This window comes from Nomascus leucogenys, chromosome 3 (genome assembly GCF_006542625.1).
Source record: "Nomascus leucogenys isolate Asia chromosome 3, Asia_NLE_v1, whole genome shotgun sequence".
In the NCBI taxonomy this organism is placed as follows: Eukaryota; Metazoa; Chordata; class Mammalia; order Primates; family Hylobatidae; genus Nomascus; species Nomascus leucogenys.
The window spans coordinates 109683600-109697842 of record NC_044383.1 but is presented as its reverse complement, the minus strand read 5'-3'; the positions used below and the strand labels follow the sequence as shown (position 1 = coordinate 109697842).

The window sequence follows — 14243 nt, the reverse complement described above, 5'->3', positions numbered from 1 at the left end:
GACGTAAAATTCACTGCTACATAAAATTTCTCCCAGAGAAGCTGAAAGTAGTGATACTTGAAAGTATCTTCATTCAGAATTTTAAATATGATCTGCATGTTTAATATGTATAAACCTTTAGGAAAAGGAGAAGTGGAAATCAATTGGTTTAGTTCTATCTCTGGAACTATCAAAATTTGACTTCTTGACTTTCTACTTCTGATTGGATGAGCTGTAATAGTATGCTGTAGACACTTTTAGACAAAGTGTGAATACATTTTTCCCTGCGACATTAGATTATCTCTAGAAATCATAAAAGGGATTCTTTATAAATTATACATCTAACATTGAAAGAAAGTGTTGTCTTTGATCTTGTAGGTAAAAAAGCTCTATACCTAAGGGAATGAGTTAATTCCTCTATTTAATAAGATGCAGTCATTAGTAGACAACTTAAGGATTCATTCTAGAACTACATATTGAATTTCTTTAGCATAACAATGATCTTATAATAGTTCTGGGTAACGGAAGTCTTTGAATGTACCTGTACCTGAGATGAGAGACAACTGACAAAGAGAAAGGAATTTCAAATTTAAGGTAAATAGCACTGCTAATTGAAGATAAAAATCAGTACATTTACAACATTAACCATAGCTGTTATTGTCCCAAATCTAAAACCACTGAACATTCAATTTCAACAACTATGTATTAGTACAGGACTTTGTTATCTGAAATGATTATGCTTACCAGAAAAGTGTCCAGGGATGTACACCTGCTATGTGGCTATGCCTGGGCAGCACGTGAATTCTCTGTCTTTGCCCCCTCAGACCAAGGCTGTCTCAGATTTATGAAACAGGGCTCTTCCACAAAGTTTAGAAGTACCACAAACAGTTTGATGTGGCATCCAGACTTACTGCAACCTCTGGGTGCAAAGATTGAACAGCCTTGTTGATACAACCACTCAGAAAGGACAGTGGAAGTTATGTCTCCAACACACTGCCAGACACCTGTCATCAGGCTTAAATGCTTGTTGACAAGAGCCAGATCTGAAAAACAGCTACATCAAAAGATACCTTTTTAATGGTCTAATATATTATTTCTAATGAAATTGAATGTATAAAAGAAAACAAATATTAATTCTTTTAGTTTATCTGCAGTATATTTTCCAAGAAATATATTTTAATTTTATATATCAATACTTTTAGGCACTAGATAAACAATTGTTTGGTTCAGAAAGTTCAAACTATCTTGTTCATTATTTGTAAACAGTATTAGCAGTCTACAGTGTTACACATTTACTGTGAGCCAGGCACTTTACACAGTGTTTTGTAAACATTAACTTTGAGGGAGGTACTATTATTTGATAAATGAGGAAAATAAGGCTTAGTGGGATTAAATTACTTGCTCAGTCACAAAGTTAGCCGGAGGCAGAACTGACTTAACATCTTTCATTTCAACATTGGTTTTGCTTTCATACTAAATTTCCCTAAAGGAAATATTTTAAATGTATTCTCTAGAAAAAGAAGGGGAAAAGAAGAAGGCTGAGAAGAAAGTTACTTCTGAAACAAAAAAGAAAGGTAAGAAATTTAAAAACCATGTGCCACATAAATCAATTAGTGTCCATGCATAATGCTACTGGTAAATCTATTATTTTCTAGGAAAGAAATTCCCTTAATAAATGCATTGTCATTGTTATTAACGAACACTCTTAACATGTCTAGATATTCCAAATAAAATTAAAATTGTCAATTTTTAAAGAGAATTCAAGCCTAAACACTTTTTGAAAATTACTACTGTGATTATTTTTTCTTTCTTAAGAGCAGCTGCTTAATTCTCTCTAATTCACTACTTTACTTAACTATATATGTGAACATGACGGTTACTATTTAACTAATTCAGTTTAATTTTAAAAGTTCACCAAAAGATCAAGTCATTTTATGTAGAGGGCAGAAAATACTTGATTGGTTTGTTTTACACATATATATATATCTTTTAATTGGTTGTTTTCAAATAATTCATCTGATGTCCCAAGTGAACTTAAGAGATTTCAGAACTTTTGACATGGTTCTGGTGACCTCACAGCTCAGAGAAAATTCAATATATTCTTTTCAATGTATGTTAGGAAAGCTGTTAAATAATACCATAATTAATAATGTCATTTAGTGTTTTCACTGTTATTAAATAATTTTTATCTTTGGCAAAAAAAAATTCTGTTTCCTGAGGAGAAATTATACCTAAGCCACTAGTCTGTTATGAAAGTGCTACCTTATTCATATTTGACATGACTTATGGCTGATTTAAGATTTCTCTGTACAAGATAAATTAGACGTCTCACTGGTAGTCATGCATGCCCTGAAATATTTGCAAGTTAAACAGGTAAAGGCTTATAATTTTCTTATTTTACCAGCAGAAAAAGAAGATGTCAAAAAGAAAAGTGAGAAGGAAACTGCCATTGATGTGGAAAAAAAAGGTATTACACTTTCTTTGTTTCCTTAGATGAATTACGTTCAGGATGTTTGCTTCATGAAAGACTCCTCATGCAACACACACAAATTGTATACAGTTACTTGTATCTACCCAAGACGTGAAGGTCAAAGCAAAACTTGCACTAGACAAAGTTAAACAGGCAAAGAAGCCTTTATTCAAGGCTATTGCAGTAGGAGAGAGAGACTGGAATTGAGTCTGAACTCAATTCCACTAAAAAAAAAATGCAGGAGTGTTTGTAATGGCTGGTATGGGGAATCACAGGACATCTGTTTTTGCATATTGGCTTCTGCCCCTCAAAACATAAACTTTCAGTCTTATATCTGCATGATAAGAAGTAGTTTCACAATGTGGAGCAAGGAGTCCAAGAAGTTAGGCTCCTACTCTTCCACAGAAACTGAGAGATGGGGCACTATCTTTCTTGATGATTACATTTCAAACGGATGGCTCTCAGTTCCTTGAGAAAGGCTTCATGGGTTGTGAAACTGCAAAGTGGCTTGTAAATATCCTAGCTACTAGAGTGGCCAAGACAGGAGCATTGCTTGAGCCCAGGAGGTTGAGGCTGTAGTGAGCACCATAACTGCACTACTGCACTCCAGCCTGGGTAACAGAGGGAGACCCTGTCTCCTCATCCCCCTACAAAAAAAAAAAAAAAAAAAAAAAAAAAAAAAAAAATCTGTATCTCAATAGAGTAGAGAAAGAATTTACGATGACAAGTTTTCCAGTTTTCTGAAGTAAATGCTCCTAAGAAAAGGGAGATCAGGAGCCGCTGAAGGTCAGAAAGAAATCTATCAAAGTTTAATCAAGGTGAGGACCACCTTGGTCAAGATACAATGAACTTGAAAAGAGATACATAGTAATAACGATACCACCTTGCAAAGATAAGAAGCTGAGAGAGAATAATGCACCCTATTAAGAAATAAGGTTATTCAACTATTTGACAGTTTCAATTTTTGCTTTAAATTTTGTTCTGTTTCTATTCTTGTTCAAACATGAATATTGGCTTCGATTCAGGTTAGGCCTAAGTTTACATGGAAAAGACAGTCATCTCAAGTATCATGGTTTGGTGATAAGCATTCTCACCTCAAAGATTTCCTCCACTGATGTCAGTGATGCTTAAAATTCTACCATTAGAACCATTCCATTCCTTTGAGTTATGAAGGAATTGTCCCCTATTAAAATGCAAATCTTCTAGGGCTTGTGTATATGGGGTAAAAACCTAATTCCTCTCAGCTATTAAGAACTTAAAGTAAATGAGATTTCCAGATCTTTCCTGTGTAAGCTAAAAATTGTACCCTAGAAAATGAGGTGGTAGGTAAGCTTAAACGAAGAAGATTGAAAACTTCAGGGTGGAGAACCGTCTGGGGAGGGCAGGCTGGGTTAGATGGCATTTTAGTGAAAATGTTTCCCTTTCTAAGTAGTAATAATGTATGTGGAAAAAATGATGGTGGTGAGGACCCTAAAAAGAAGAGCATAGGATGTCAACTATATAAAGATTATGATTAGCAAGCAGCAAATAGAAATACATAGAAATATTTGGCATCATGCTATAAATGGGGTAGAAAAAAAATGTAAAATATTAAGAATTGCATGATTATGTGGCCCATGAAATGAGCAAGAAGGATCAGCCAGACATTCTGTGTGTCCAAGAGTTGATTGCCCATTCCTTTGCATCCAAATTTCCATTATTAAGGATGTATTATTGTAGTCTATTGTTCTATTAAATATTCACTCATTTTCTTTTAAAACTTTCTTATTTTCTGATGAAATATATATTTTATCATAAGAAGGGAAAAACAGTTCTGACTCTATGAAGCTACTGAGAAACTGCTTGCTTAGAGCAGTGGATCTGTGAAAATTACATGATTGAGGGGTAAAGATAAACCAAGATACTTTTTCCTTGCTATCAATTTTACTAAAAGAGTTGCAGAAGAAAATTTTGAGTTGTAATTTTCAAGCATTTTTCATATGCATGCAAATGCAAAATCTGAAAACATATTTTTGGCAAAACTCAGTGATTTTGTGTGTGTGTGTGTGTGTGCTCATGCATGTGTGTGTGTGCACGTGTGTTTGGATTGGTTTTAGCTTTTTGAGGGAAATGATGAAACATGTTTATGTGCAATGGTTCATGGGAAAATCTGATACTCCCCTGCCACTGGGAGACCTGTGTTATTAGCCCAGCAGTCATGTCAAAGTGAGGTTGTGCACCACTGGCAAGAGAACGGATTATGCCAATATCACTTCCTACAAGGACAGTGCTCAGCCACCGAAGCAGAGACCAAACTGAGTAATTGCTCCGCACATCTAGGCAGGACTGTTCAGTTAGTGTTGCAAAACAAGTTTGTCCTTCTTGGAACCAGTTTTCTGTTTGCATGCTTGTCATTTTTACTTTTGATTACACAAAATTCCATTGGTTTTTCCAAATCAGTTCAACTTCCTGATAAAAGATAGGCATAGTTTATTTGTTTACAATCCCTTAAGCCCCAAATACTCAAAACAGTGTATGCATGTGTGTGTATGTGTGTGTGTGTGTGTTTGTGTGTGTGTGTGTCAGAGAGAGACAGACAGAGAGATTGAGTTTCAGTTAGTGCTAGTTTTTAACTCGTTTCTTTTTAGGGTTTAATAATTCTTTATATTTTCACGTGACACCAATATGGTTTACAAACAGCAAGTTTCAAGCTTATAATGAAAGTAGTAAAATTTTATAGGGATAATGAGAGAAATTGAGAATAACCTGAAATCTTGAAGAGTTGGGGAACAAATGTCATTTCTTCCTAAAATAGAGGAACATGGTAGAGCATATGATCTCACTACTGTAGCCCCAAAAAGCAAATTTATAAGGCATAAGATATACCTACATGCTTATTTAATATATGAGTGTTATTGTGATATTTTATTATATTTATGTTAATGTTAATATTATTTATATTATAAAATATATGCATTTAGTTATATATTATTATTTTATTTTCTTCCCTTATATTTTATTATTATGCCAACACAACAAACCTAAGGCTTAAACTCTATTCAGTGATAAATGGGTTTCTACTGTATGACACTGGTAAATCACACTTTGCCAGTGATCTCTGGGGAAGATGTGGGTGGGTGGGCTTTATATGATACAAAATTGCCAGCCCATTAATTAATAGGGGTTGAAACTGAGCAATTGGTACATCAGGGTTAATTATAACACTCCTTTATTAGTGTATATTTGAAATCATCCATGGTAAAAAATTGAATAAATACCTGCCACTTAAAAACATTATGTAAAAATTTTAAAAAATCATCCTGATATTTTTGCAATGTTATAAGGTACATTTTCACTTGAAGAAATACCATTAAAAAAAGCAATCAACGAAAGAAATAAAGATTTTAAAAACATCTCTCTATGTTTGTATTAGACTTCAGTGCTAGAAACACAAAACACTGTAGTTGGTACTACTAGAAGACATTCTATATAGGGAACTGAGTACTTACAATGTTATTGAAGGACTAAAAGAATTGAAATCAAATAATCAAAATTTGGATTATTAAGCATCAGGGCAGATCAATAGATGAGGAGACTGCTTTGTTCACCAGCACTGTCTTCTCACATCTGCAAAGACTAGATCCTGGAAATGTTGAGGCAAGCCTCAGCAAATTACTAACATCTTCATTTGCCAAATCATTCATCTGCTCTGTCAAACCATTTCTGCTTTCAATCTGGTGGAACTTGGTATGTCTCCAGAACTCTGGCTGCAAGTGAGTCTGTAAGATGCATTCCAATTTTCCCAAGTGGAAGTGGAGTGAAATGGAAGTTGAAAGAGGCTATCAACAGTGTCTATAAAAATGATACTTTCAGGAATGTCCAAGATAATGAAATTCATACAATAAGAGATGGTTTTTGAGTGCCTACATTATATAGTGATGAAACCTATCTTTGAGTTCCCCCCAGAAATGAAAAGGATGACACAACTAAGCAATATGATCGAATTTGACAATTCTAAGTGTTCACAAGGCACACTTACCTGAAGTTTATGTTGCTCTTCACCTTCATTGTAGATAAAAGAAGCGTGGATATTCTTTCTCTCTTCCACCACAAGGTGATATTTTTGAAGAAATAACGTTTCACCTACTTGATTAGATTATAATATGTGAACAATTAACAAGTTGACTTGTCTCATAACAAAACAATTATAACCTGGGCAAAATATATAGACACACAAGAGAAACAGGCCAAAGCTAAGATGACCCATTGCTCTTGGGTTGCCCTTTTCATAGTTACAATTGTAAACTTTTTGGAGTTAAATTTGTCATCATCTTATATGTTTATAAACTTATTAACTGTGAAAATAATTTTGACAAAATAACTATTGACAATGGTATAAAACCATATTTAATTATCACACTTTCCAATAGGATTTTTTTTTCAGGAATTATCTGTATAGAACTATAAATTACAAGAAGGATATTAAAAACCACATAGCTTTTCTGAACTAGTTACTAGAAAATAACCAATGTGTTCATTCATTCATGCATGCATCTTGAAGGAAATATTTTAAAGATGCCTACTATATGCCAAGCTTTGTACTAGGTGCTGAGTACACAGAAGTGGATAAACAGACAAGATCTGCCCTAATGGAGCTTACAGTTTGACAAGGGAGGCACACAGTCAATAAAGACAAAACGTCCATAAGTTCAACTCTGAGTAAGGGCAGTGGAGAAAATAAATTTAAGGCAATGATAGAAAATAATGCTTTGGGGTGGGAAGTTATTTAAATAGATAAGATTATTAGAGCAGGCCTCTCTGAGAGACAACATTTAAATTGAGATCTGATGTATTGAAAGGACTCAGCCATTGATTGCTGTATCATTGTGTGATGTATATATACATATATATGATGTGTGGGGGAAGGGGAGTGTGGTTTGTACTAGGAGTCAGAATATGCAGGGACATGTATAAGTATTTGGATTTTGTTAAAAGTGTAATGGAAGAGATTGAGCTGAAGTTTTAAATATAGGAATCTTTATAGATTATAGTTAATGCTCTTGGAATAGATGAGATTAAAAAGAGACACTGTGTCAAAAGAAAAAGGGAATAGAACCCAGGATCAAGACCTGGGGAAGTCCAACACCTACAAATTCAATGGTGGAAAATAAAGCAAGAGAGTCTGAAAGAAATTGCCAGAGATATTAAAGGAAAAGTTAAGAGCTTGGTATTATAGATGTTTCAGAAATAGATGTTTCAAGAAGCAAAAAGTTATCAACTTTGTGAATGTCACTTACAAGTTTGTTTTACAAGGGCAGTCAGTGGAGTGAAAGGATAAAGTCAGGTTGGAACGGGAGGTGCAAAAATGGAGACTAAAGTGTAGACTTTGCGGGGAAGGGGGAAGGATTATGGCTGTATGAGGAGTAAAGTCTTTTGTGTTTTGTCTAGTTTTCCTTTAATAGTTCAATCTAGTTCCCGATGTACATAAACAGAATGTAGGAGATTGATGCTCAGAGGGACAGAATATATAAGCAGAAATCGAAAAGATAATTGAGAAATCGTAGTTTGATGAGTATGTAGTGAAAAATATTCTTTTTTTTTTGAGATAATACCACAGGTGCTCTGATATTTAAAAAGTTGATGTTTTCAAATTATGACTAGGACTCTATGCAGATTGCCTTAAAAGAGAGGCATGCATTTGTAAGATATACAATACATGATTAGGTGGCTCTGGTGATAAAAATAAAACTCCAATAATAAATACATTCTGAGATAAAAGCCTCAATTTTAGAAAAAGAGATATCCAAAATGTCTTTTGTGCTCACTGAGGAAAGTTTGTGAAATGTATTTTAGTAAAGCTCTTTAAGGATCAGTCATTTACAATACCCCATTAGAGCTTTACACTGAAACATCTTTGTGGTGATGAATTGGTCAGGTAAGATTCGTCTAGTATAGAACTCATAAAGAATTTGTGCCGTTTAAGGGATACATTCGTATCTATTTCCATAGAATATTTTCAATTACTGTATGAGGCAAATAATATTAAAATCTGCACAAACTAAAACCTTTGGCTATTTGCTTTCTCTCTACAAAATCTGCTTTTGTCATTGAGAAATTGCAAAGAGTCCTTTACAGAAGCTTATTGCTTTGAATATACCATTAAATATTATTGTCTACCAGGCATTAGAATATTACCTATTTTACTTTTGAATCTTTTGTAACAAGTTGTTCTAGCTCAAAATAATATATATGGCAGACTACAGATCACTTAAATTTCTACATTTACATGTAACTAAAAGAAACCTATTTGAAATATTTATGTGTACATTTATAATTGGACAAAATACCATATAGTATCTTTCATATGTATTCATGTTAAGTTTTAGTTTAAAAGAACATCCTTCCATTTTCTAGACTTGTATATTGAGGAGATTCTAGCTTTTTTTCTGATCACCCACATCTTTCTCCTTATTTGAAAAGCACTTGGTTTTAGAAAGTTATCTTTTCTTCTGGAGTTTTGCAAATATGTATTTGGGCAAGATTTAACAAATGCTTCCAATTGGTATTGTTAGACATTGAAATCTAGATACATTTTTTCAGGATATTTGATAGTAATCCAGGAGTTACTATCAAGTTATAAAATATAGATAATTCACACACTTTTGAGTGATAGTGGGGCAGTTAATTCACACACTTTTGAGTGATAGTGGGGCAGTTGTATTCTTTTATATTCCAGATAAAATTTTTAAAAATTCATTCAGATAAGTAAAAAATGGAAAATCTAGTACACATTAGACCTGGTTTAATCAGTAATTCCCAGCCTTGACTTAGTGAGGCTCCACAATTACAAGGCAATAGTAGATTCCTTTCTGTGTTAAAAACATTGGCTATGCTTGAAGGGTTTGAAGGAAAGACAGTATATTTTCAAGTGTTTTATAATCATGGAATTTAGGTAAGACAATAGTTGTTTATACCTTTGAGAGTAAGAGATTTTCCAACAGTGGAAAGTCTTCTGACTTGTTACTTACTATGATATCTTCTTACTTACTATGATATTAGCTCTAGAAGCTAATCTGTTTTAGAGAAGGTAAAATGGAGTTACCACTGTAACTTATTGTGGGAATATCCGAGATAACTTTTCACGTATTCACCTTTGGTTTGAACAATACAAAAGTGTGCTTGGGCTGAATGCAAAAATGAGGCAAGGGCATTTTAAAATAAATATTAAAAACTCAGAAGGAGAGAAGGTTCATGTTAAAAGTATTTAGGCCTGAAGAAAAGGACTAGTATAAATGCGACTATTTTTAATCTTTTTAATGCTTATTTTGGGGACTTGGGGCTACCCTCCCTGAGGACGAAAACAAGATCACCCCTAAACTTGAGAGTTGTGTTATATTATATTATATTCTTATATTTATTTTTTTGAGACAGAGTCTTGCTCTATCACCAGGCTGGAGTGCAGTGGCGCAATCTCGGCTCACTGCAACCTCCGCCTCCCGTGTTCAAGCAATTCTCCTGCCTCGGCCTCCTGAGTAGCTGGGACTACAGGCACGTGCCACCACGCTTGGCTAATTTTTTGTAGTTTTAGTAGAGACGGGGTTTCACCTTGTTAGCCAGGATGGTCTCGATCTCCTGACCTCGTGATGTGCCCGCCTCGGCCTCCCAAAGTGCTGGGATTACAGGTATGAGCCACTGCACCCAGCCTATTTTATTGTTATTATTATTATTATTATTATATTTTGAGACAGGTTCTCGTTCTGTCCCCCTGGCTTTAATGCAGTAGTGCAATCTCGCCTCACAGCTGCCTTAACCTCCTGGGATCAAGTGATACTCTCACGTCAGCCTCCTGTGTAGCTGGGACCACAGGCACATGCCACCATGCCTGTCTAATTTTGTTTATTTTTGTAGAGGTGAGGTCTCACTGTGATGCCCAGGCTAGTCTCCAACTCCTGGACTAAAGTGATCTTCCTGCCTCCATCTCCCAAAGTGCTGGGATTACAGCATGAGCCGCTGCACCCGGCCTTGTATTATCTTTTATTAAGTTCTTTTAACAGGGAGAATTGAAATACATATAAAGAAGAATCAGTAAATATCAGTAAATAGACCACATATTTCTTCTCTGTATGCATTGATATATCAAGATTTTTTAGCAGGTCTTGCACACATATTAGACAAATTATTTTAAATTCCAGTTTATATTTATTAATAGGATAAATTATTTTCTGAAAAAAGTAAGAAATAAAATAATGTAATTATACAGTAGTCTCTTGCAAATGTCATAAATTAAATTTTCCTGGGAAAATGACACAGAGTGGCATAGGAAATAGAATGTCAGTTAGACACAAGTTATTTTTTAATCTGTTAATCTCAATTTAAAAATATGGAGAGATTTTGATCAATTTGTTAGACAATAATGTGACAGTGTGGCCTGAGTTTTCCTTGTGACTTGAGATACATATTTAATAATGCAGATGTGAAATATCCAGGCAAATTTTGTTGTTACATATCCTAAAAGTCTATAAGATTTTCCTTTCAGTGCAAGTAAAGCTTTAAAAACATCAAAGTGATATCTCCCTCAACTGCAGCCTCTCTAGGGATCCCAAAAGGGTATTTTTGAAACAACAGCAAATTCTGCCAGTATAGATTCATTTTATCAGGAGCATTTTAAAGTAATCATAACAACAGTTATTAAATCTGTTTTCTCATTTAATCATAACAACTCTGTAAGGTAACCATTATAATCCACTTTTTATAGAAAGAGAAACCCAGCATTGGAATAGGTAAATAACTTGCCCATCATCACCAGTAAGTAGAGTGAAGTCAGTGTGAAAGTCCCCAAATAAAGCTTCACTGTCTTTTGGGACCCAATAAGCACTTGGTCTTCTAATTCTAGGAAACAAAATGGTGGTAGACTGCTTTAATGTCTTATTTTTTTCCTCCCTCTTTTTCTTTTTTGCTAATTTCCTTCAGATAATATTGCAGACAGTGGTAAACATGGAGGAAAAAATGCAGAAGAGATCCTGTAGGCCTGACTCTTACTTTTCTTGTAGAAATTATGCTTTCCTTCATTCATTCACTCAACAAATATTTAATAATCCCATAATATATGCAAGGAAATCTGCTTAATGTTGGACATAGATCAGTGTAATAGACATAGAACTTGTCTCCAAGGGCTTCAGCAAACAGATAAGTAAAAATTAAACCATGAGCACTATAATAGGGTAAATACAAGGGCTCACACAAAAATCAAGGCAGAAGTATAGAAATTATTTCTCTTTTATGGTAGGTAGGTGACTATTGGAGATCTAGAACAGGACGACCACCGACCTCAGATTTCTCTCTCTGTTTTTGGATTCTACTCCCTTGGAATTGGCCTATGTAGCTGTAATTGGATATTTGACCAAGACACATATAATATTTATTTTTAATCAGGATAGAGACTGGAACACATACACTTTTAACAGTGGTATATCACTGAAGATACTTGATCTTGCAAGTGGCAGATGGTCTAAAAGAAGGAATTTATTAGTATATCCAACTACTATTCTGGAGTAAACTGGCTTTGAGTTTAACTTGATGCAGAGGTCACACGAAATCATCAGGAGATTTCTCTCTCTGTTTTTGGATTCTACTCCCTTGGAATTGGCCTATGTAGCTGTAATTTGGCCATAGGTGCCGCCCTATATCCTCTCTTGTTCATGTCCTGCTAGGGGCTTGGGAAAGGGGGTAGGGGTGGAATAGATCAGCGTCCTGAAAGGTCAAACAAAAACTTGAGTAGTATCAGTCTTCATAGGCCCATTCCTGAACTAACCTTTATGGTGAGGGTAAAAGAATAATCTGATTGTTTTATCTTAGGCCACGGGTCCTATCCCTCCAGCAGAGAAATTACATAAACTTTGTCCAAAACATTTGAGCTGAAATTGGATTGGGTGATGATTCCCTAGATTAGGTTTAAAAAATGATGAAATGGAGTAGCTACAACATTGAAAAAGAAATATAAGTATTCCCTTCAAGAAGTCATTTCTAGATGGTGAAAATATAGGTGATATAACTCCTTTATTTTTATTTAGAGAACAACACAAGGGAGAAATTTTAGTGTCATCTATGGAGGGAATATTTAAGTATTTTAGAAAACCAACCCAACATAGAATAATGCAGTGTGATCAACAAAAGCAAATGAAATTGCAGGTTTCATTCATGAAAATATTATGTCTAGTAAGGAATGAAATCCTTCCCCTCTACTTTGTAGTTTTAGAATTAAACTTGGATAATAGTCTTTAATTTTAATAAAGATATTTTGAAACAAACCAGATTATATTCAGGAGAGAGTAGCTCAGAAATGTGGATGTGTAATATGGAAATGAGGAAACAGGGAGAACATCAAAGCCATGTTTCTAACTTTGATCTACTCTCCTATTTAGGTGTAGACTTACTTTTTATTATCCCTAAGAATGAGGACTCCATGGTGGAAGTTAGAAGTAGACAATGTGGGATGTTTAAGATTATATGGGGAATCTTTTAAGTCAGTGAACACAGCCATTTCAAGTTTTCAAACAGAGAAAGACTGGGTATCTTTCTTGAATTTGTGGAGGTAATCCTGTAAGAAGAAGGATTACATTACATTTAAGAAGACTTACAAGATTATATTTTTTCAAAATTAAACATCTAGCTAAATGAAACTGATGTCTAGATTATTTAAATTTTGAAGTGAAGTTATTATTATTATTGTTATCATTGTCTTAAATTTAGCCACTTGTCTAACTCTTCTAGAAGGTTAATTATTAAAAAAAAAAAAAGGTATAGTCAAGTTTATTTCAGGAAGTGAGGCCATAGTAAATGTTCACTATATATAACCTGAATTTACACCATCTCTCCTGACTGCCTATTCCAGCAAAAAACATCACTGTGAATCTTATCATAGAATGTTTTATTGATATCTGCATAAACCAAGGGCACTAAAAAAATAAAAATTATTACACATGTGGAATAATGATTAATTGTCCTCAGGGCAAAGAAATATCTTGAGACATCTCAGTAGAAAAACCCCAAAGACAATAAGCCTAAGGTAGGAAAGAAAGTTTAATAATTATTTATAATGCAAAAAATAGGGAAAAATGATTCAGATAGCAAGTTTCTAGACCAGAAAATAAGAATTGTGGTTATTTTTTAGAAAGTTTGTTTGTTGTAAGTAGTTAAAGGAGACTTGAGGAGCACATGTAATAAATTACCTCTGCAATTAAAAACAGTATTTTACAAAAAATAATTTATGTAAGTATAAACAATTAAGTAATTTTGTTAGTCACTTGCACATATCCTGTTAGCTATATTAATTTTGGAATATAAGGTCAAAAATGATGAAGTAGCTAATGCTAACAGATGAAGTAGCTAATGCTAAAATACACTAGAAGGAAAGGCATATAAAATAATTGCCTTGAAAGATACCATGCTGATGTAGAGGTGAAAATATATGTTATACAAATCTGAGGAGAAAAGAAAATACACCATGGCTTGAACATGTGATACAAGCCTATCAGTGGAATATGGTAAACCACTTGGGCTGTCTTCCCTCTAAAAATATGTATAGACACTAACATTCCCAGGAATTTGCACTACCTACTATTGCTCCATTATGCCACGCATGCAGCAGGGGCTCAGTGGACATTTGTGAAATCAATCCTAAGTTAGCTTTTGAAAGAATGCCTGGTGATTCCATTATATTTTAGAAATGGAATCATAATAGTTCACTCTCTCTTTTCTGAGACTACTCTCTCCAAACTGTTCCTGTTTTAAAACTCTCCTTTACCTTTTTACCCCT

The 14243-nt window shown here is 34.2% G+C and overlaps 1 protein-coding gene and 1 long non-coding RNA gene across 3 annotated transcripts in view; one reads left to right on the top strand and one right to left on the bottom strand.

The window, feature by feature from the left end:
• The window catches only part of LOC105739609, a 30952-nt gene extending 30055 nt beyond the window's left edge, over positions 1-897 (bottom strand). The window contains exon 1 of the long non-coding RNA XR_001115563.2: positions 724-897. This is a non-coding gene — a long non-coding RNA (uncharacterized LOC105739609). The remainder of the gene's footprint in view (positions 1-723) is intronic.
• The window catches only part of TRDN (triadin), a 401037-nt gene that overhangs the window by 188934 nt on the left and 197860 nt on the right, over positions 1-14243 (top strand). The window contains exons 11-12 of one of the 2 annotated variants that reach the window (XM_012506168.2): positions 1494-1553; positions 2387-2446. In XM_012506168.2, the coding sequence (XP_012361622.2) occupies positions 1494-1553; positions 2387-2446 (120 nt within the window). Of the gene's footprint in view, positions 1-1493; positions 1554-2383; positions 2447-14243 lie in introns of both variants that reach the window. The other variant, XM_003255652.4, reaches the window with a different exon arrangement.